Raw genomic sequence first — 6775 nt, forward strand, 5'->3', positions numbered from 1 at the left:
CAGAAGAGCAAAAAAGGGAGACATGTGTAGGGGGAGGGAAAGAGAACCAATATTGGACAGGGAGAGGTTGGGAGAAGGGAGATGGGACAGAGGTGGGAGGTGGGACAGAGGTGGGAGGTGGGACAGAGGTGGGAGGTGGGACAGAGGGGGGAGATGGGACAGAGGGGGGAGATGGGACAGAGGGGGGAGATGGGACTGAGGTGGGAGATGGGACTGAGGGGGGAGATGGGACAGAGGGGGGAGATGGGACTGAGGTGGGAGAAGGGACAGAGGGGGGAGATGGGTCTGAGGGGGGAGATGGGACAGAGGGGGGAGATGGGACTGAGGTGGGAGATGGGACTGAGGTGGGAGATGGGAAATGTGGCGGGGAAAATAAACTGGGAGAAGAAAAGGTAAAGCCCGGGATGCGGGGGGGGTCAGGGTCAGGCCTGGCTTCGCTTTTACCCCCCTCCTCCATGAGCCGCACTCACTTCTCCCTCCTCCAGCCATCGCGAATCGTACTGTAGCCGCCCTTTCTCCGAGTTGCGCAGAGCGTCCAACGTCTCCCACCGCTTCTCCTCCGCCGGCATCTTTCCCACCGCCGGAAACGGAAGCCCGAGTAAGCCTAAACCGCTTCCGGTTCACCTTCGGACCGCGCTATCGTCATGGTAACTGGGGCGGCCGCGCAGTGTTCAGGTCAGTCCGTACCGTGGGAGACTGTAAATAAACGTCCTTTTGGATTTATTAAAGGATTACGAAGAATATCAGATCAAGAGAGCAGTAGCTGAAGACATGTAACACAATGGCTGTTGCCGAAAGGTCAGGCACGTTGCAGGAGGTTTTCCTCATCAAGACAGACGCAAGAATGGTACATTTCAAATGATCACAACAACTTAGAAAAGGCTGTTGAATGCGCCGCACGTTGATTCTGATCAGCAAAAGTGCTGCCATGAAGAAAGCAAGAGGAATTATTTTCCCTAGAGTAGAAACATAATAACCAGGAGCAGGAGTAGACCATCTGGCACCATCTTCCAGCCCACTCTGCCATTCAGTAAGATCATGGCTGATCTTTACGTGGACTCAGCTCCACTTACCCGCCCTCTCACCATAACTCTTAATTCCTTTACTGTTCAAATAATTAACTGTCTTAGCTCCAAAAACGTTCAATGAGGAAGCCACAACTACTTCACTGGGTATGGAATTCCATAGATTCACAACCCTTTCAGTGAAAAAGTTACCCCTCAATTCAGTCCTAAATCTGCTTCCCCCTAATTTTGAAGCTCTGCCCTTTTGTTCTAGTTTCACCCACCAATGCAAACATCTCCCTGCTTCTATCTTAGCTATTCCTTTCATAATTTTATATGTTTCTATAAGATTCCCTGTCATTCTTCTAAATTTCAATGAATATAATCCCAGTCTACTCAGTCTCTCGTCATAAGCCAGCCCCCTCAACTCTGAATCGACCTAGTGAATCTCCTCTGCACTCCCTTCAGTGCCAGTACATCCTCTCTCAAGTCAGGTGGCATGCAGCATTCCAGATATGGCCTCACCAGCACTCTATCCAGAAAGTTAGTGGAACAAAAAATGTGGGAGGAGAAGTTGACGATATGTTACAGAGAAGGGTTGATTGCTTTGAAAAGTTTTTTTTTGTTGCTTGGCTTTCGGGCCACACCTGAGATTTTATATTCCAGACAGAATGGTTTACGACAAATTGAAGAACTGTGTTCAAACTTTGGCTTCTGCAGGACTCTATTTATTGCATTTTAACATGACATACAACGACACAGAGTAATCTGAAATATACCAGGTTAAGGACTTCTGGAGTTATACAACACGGAAACAGACCCTTCGGTCCAACTCATCTGCACTGGCCAGACATCCCAATCTGATCTAGTCCCATTTGCCAGCATTTGACCTATATCCCTCTAAACCACGTGGGAAGGGAAATTGCGGTCTTTCACCAACACATTCCACCCTGACCTTAAATTTACCTGGACCATCTCTGACACCTCCCTCACCTTCCTGGACCTCTCCATCTCCATTAGTGACGACCGACTTGACACTGACATTTTCTACAAACCCACCGACTCCCACAGCTACCTGGATTACACCTCTTCCCACCCTATCTCTTGCAAAAATGCCATCCAGTATCCCAATGCCTCCGCCGTATCTGCTCCCAGGAGGACCAGTTCCACCATAGAACACACCAGATGGCCTCCTTCTTTAGAGACCGCAATTTCCCTTCCCACGTGGTTAAAGATGCCCTCCAACGCATCTCGTCCACATCCCGCACCTCCGCCCTCAGACCCAACCCCTCCAACCGCAACAAGGACAGAACGCCCCTGGTGCTCACCTTCCACCCTACCAACCTTCGCATCAACCAAATCATCCGCCGAACATTTCCGCCACCTCCAAAAAGACCCCACCACCAGGGATATATTTCCCTCCCCACCCCTTTCCGCCTTCCGCAAAGACCATTCCCTCCGTGACTACCTGGTCAGGTGGACTTCAACAGCTTCCTCATTTCCCCTTCCCCCACCTCATCCTAGTTTCTAACCTCCAGCTCAACACTGTCCCCTTGACTTGTCCGACCTGCCCAACTCCTTTTCCACCTATCCACTCCACCCTCTCCTCCCTGACCTATCACCTTCATCTCCTCCCCCACTGACCTATTGTACTCTATGCTACTCTATCCCCACCCCACCCTCCTCTAGCTTATCTCTCCACGCTTCAGGCTCTCTGCCTTTATTCCTGATGAAGGGCTTTTGCCCGAAACGTCGATTTTGCCTGTCCTCGGATGCTGCCTGAATTGCTGTGCTCTTCCAGCACCACTGATCCTTAAACCTATGCTGTCTAGTTGTGGACTCCCCTAACCTATGAAAAATACCTTATCTATTTACCCTATCCATGCCCCTCATGATTTTATAAACCTCCATAAGTTCATCCTGCAGCCTTTGCTGCTCCAGGGAAAAAAGCCCCAGCCTTTTCAGCCTCACCCTATAAGTTAAAATTCCAATCCCAGCAATATCCTTGTAATCTTTTCTGATCCCTTTCAAGTTTCACAAATTCCTTCCTATAGCAGGGAGACCAGAATTGAATGCAGTATTCCAAAAGTGATTTCACCAATGTCCTGTACTGCTGCAATATGACCTCGAGGTTCGTCTGTAGACAACATCTACCACTCTGCTTTCATCAATCCTCTTTGTCACCTTTTCAAAAAACTTAATCAAGTTAGTGAGACATAATTTCCCATGCACAAAACCATGTTGACTATCCCTAACCAGTCCTTGCTTTTCCAAATGTATGTAAATCCTATCCCTCAGAATCCTCTCCAACAACTTACCTTTCACAGAAGTCAGGCTCACGGATGTATTGTTTGCTGGCTTTTCGTTACCACCTTTCTTAAACAATGGCATATTAACCCCCCCCCCCAAATCTTCTGGCACATCACCCTTGGCTGTCAATAAAACAAATGTTTCAGCAAGGAGCCGAGCACTCTCTTCCCTAGCTTCCCACAAAATTTGGGTTACACCTGATTAGGTCCTGGGGATATATTTACCTTTCTGCTTTTTATGAACTCCAGCACTCTTCTTCTTTAATATGGACATTTTTCAAGACATAGGAAAATGTGGTGCTGGAAAAACACAGCAGGCCAGGCAGCAGCCGAGGAGCAGGAGAATCGACGTTTTGGGCATAAGCCCTTCTTCAGGAATGAGGCTGGTGTGCCAGGCGGGCTGAGATAAAAGATAGGGAGGAGGGGCGCTGGGAATACGATAATTGGAAGGAGGTGAGGGTGATAGGCCGGAGCGGGGGTGGGGGCGGAGAGGTCGGGAAGAAGATTGCAGGTCAAGAGGGCGGTGCTGAATCCGGGTGTTGGGACTGAGATAAGGTGGGGAGAGGGGAAATGAAGAAGCTGGAGAAATCTACATTCATCCCATGTGGTTGGAGGGTTCCTAGGCGGAAAATGAGGCGCTCTTCCTCCAGGCGTCTTGTGGTCAGGCTCTGGCGATGGAGGAGGCCAAGGACCTGCATGTTCTTGACGGAGTGGGAGGGGGAGTTAAAGTGTTCAGCCACGGGACATTTGGGTAGGTTGGTGCGGGTGTCCCAGAGGTGTTCCCTGAAACATTCCACAAGTAGGCGGCCTGTCTCCCCAGTGTAGAGGAGACCACACCGGGTGCAACGGATACAGTAAATGATGTGTGTAGAGGTGCAGGTGAATTTTCGATGGATATGGAAGGATCCATTGGGGCCTTGGAGGGAGGTGAGGGGGGAGGTGTGGGCACAAGTTTTGCACTTCTTGCGATTGCAGGGGAAGGTGCCGCGAGAGGAGGTTGGGTCGGTGGGGGGTGTGGACCTGACGAGGGAGTCGCGGAGGGAGTGGTCTCTCCGGAACGCTGATAGGGGAGGGGAGGGAAATATATCCCTGGTGATGGGGTCTGTTTGGAGGTGGCGGAAATGACGGAGGATGATACGATGTATCCAGAGGTTGGTGGGGTGGAAGGTGAGGACCAGTGGGGTTCTGTCCTGGTGGCGATTGGAGGGGCAGGGTTCAAGCGTGGTGGAGAGCATCGTCGACCACGTCAGAGGGGAAATTGCGATCTTTGAAGAAGGAGGCCATTTGGGTTGTTCGGTAGTGGAATTGGTCCTCCTGGGAGCAGATGCGGCAGAGGCGAATGAATTGGGAATATGGGATGGCGTTTTTACAGGGGGCAGGGTGGGAGGAGGTGTAATCTAGGTAGCTGTGGGAGTCGGTCGGTTTGTAGTAAATGTCTGTGTTGAGTCGGTCGCTCGAGATAGAAATGGAGAGGTCTAGGAAGGGGAGTGAGGAGTCTGAGACGGTCCAGGTAAATTTGAGGTCGGGGTGGAAGGTGTTAGTAAAGTGGATGAACTGTTCAACCTCCTCGTGGGAGCACGAGGTAGCGCCAAGACAATTATCGATGTAGCGGAGAAAAAGGTGGGGGGTGGTGCTATTGTAGCTGTGGACATCACTACTTATTTCCCTAGCTTCCAAGTCCTTTACCACAGTAAATACTTTGCAAAATATTTGTTTAGTATCTCTTGTGGTTCCGCACATAGACAGCCTTGTTGATCTTTAAGGGGCCTTATTCTGTCCTGAGTTATTCTTTTGCCCTGAATGCATTTGTGGAATTGTTTTGGATTCTCCTTAACCCTACATGCCAAAGCCATCTCACGTCCCCTTTTTGCCCTCCTAATTTCTCCTTAAGTAAACTTCTACTGGCCGTATACTCCTTTAGGAGATTCATTCTATCCCTGCTATCTATACCTGACATATGTTTCCTTATTTTTCTTGACCAGAGCCTCAATGTTTCTAGTATCTAACATTCCCTATACCTGCCAGCTTCGTTGTTCGCACTGACAGAAACATTGTTTCTGAATCTCGGTATCTCATTTTTGAAGGCCGCCCACTTTCCAACTGTTCCTTTACCTGTGAACAGCTGCCCCGAATCAACTTTTGAAACTTGTTGTTATATTGTTAAAAGCTTGTTATTAACGTGCTGCTTTCTTCACTCCAGTTCAATTCTTCATAGCTCCTCCCATGCTTGTTAAAAACTACAAGGATTCATATGCAGGTACCAGATCTTTGCAAACAAACCATGCAAGAGTGTAAGATGAAAAGTTCCAGTGATATGTCTCTCTTCTCAGCAACGTTGAAATCAAATGTTAGGTTTCAGAAGGAAGAATGGATGTCAACAGCTTTGAGAGAGTGTAGATAATTTTTAATAGAACATATAAACCATCTGCTCAGACTAAATAAAGGACAGTTTGCAATTGTGAGACCACAGGATTCACATTGTCAGTGACTGTGCCTTTTCCTGAAATCTTTCTCCTTCTTCCATACTCTTTCATGTTCTTCTGATTCAAGTACTTGTCCTAATCTCCTTCAAGTTCTACTGTGTTAGAAGTAAAAAACTTGTTGACTAAGTTTAACCATAAGACACTAATGGACCAAATTTCAAAGAAATTAAATTTGCATTTCCCCAATCTGTTCATAGCGTTTTGCACTACAAGTCAACCAAATATCTAACACAATATCTAATAACATAATATCTAATACAATCTGACACCTGTGTTAACAGGAAAAAAATTAACTTCTTAACTTGACAGATTTAAGTCTTATTCATGATCCACACAGTCCAAACTGCAAGATGTCAATTAAAACATTGAATTCAGGGTTAGAATACAGGGAGATTTGTAGGTTGATGTTTTTAAATAAAAGAAAGCCAGGAAAATGAAGATAGAAATGCAATATTTGGATAGGGAGGCCCAGATAGGAACACTGGAGCAGGAATAGTCAAAAGTGAGGACTGCAGATGCTGGAAACCAGAGTTTAGATCAGAGTGGTGCTGGAAAAGCACAGCAGGTCAAGCAGCATCCGAGGAGCAGGAAAATCGACATTTCAGGCAAAAGCCCTTCATCAGGAATAGGCCTGGAGCAGGAATAGGCCATTCAGCCCCAAACCTGCTCTACCATTCTAGGTCATAATCAATCATCTACCTCAACTTAATTTCCTAGCACTATCCACATATCCCTTGATCTCATTCATAACTAGCTTGCATAAGATGCATTTTTTTTTGGTTATGTATCAGTTTTATCAAGTCTCACTGAGGGTTTCAGTCCATGAGTGAGTTTTTTTTTGCCACTTCAAGACAAACAAGCCTCATTAAATACCAACCCAACCCTCTATGATTCTTCTCATCTGATTCTAGCCCAATTCTACCATTCACCATATCCAGAACAACTGAACATTGCTGGGATATTTTGAAATGGACTTGTG

The 6775-nt window shown here is 47.3% G+C and overlaps 1 protein-coding gene across 1 annotated transcript in view; it reads right to left on the reverse strand.

Annotated features, from left to right (window-relative positions):
* Positions 1-615, reverse strand: part of gle1 (GLE1 RNA export mediator) — a 56429-nt gene extending 55814 nt beyond the window's left edge. The window contains exon 1 of the mRNA XM_087998205.1: positions 471-615. Within this exon, the coding sequence (XP_087854331.1) occupies positions 471-569 (99 nt within the window). The 5' untranslated portion in view covers positions 570-615. The remainder of the gene's footprint in view (positions 1-470) is intronic.
* Between the last annotated feature and the right edge of the window lie 6160 nt (positions 616-6775).

This window comes from Chiloscyllium plagiosum, unplaced genomic scaffold, assembly GCF_037043375.1.
Source record: "Chiloscyllium plagiosum isolate Xiang-an unplaced genomic scaffold, Cpla_swu_hap1 HiC_scaffold_21, whole genome shotgun sequence".
Classification (NCBI taxonomy): domain Eukaryota; kingdom Metazoa; phylum Chordata; class Chondrichthyes; order Orectolobiformes; family Hemiscylliidae; genus Chiloscyllium; species Chiloscyllium plagiosum.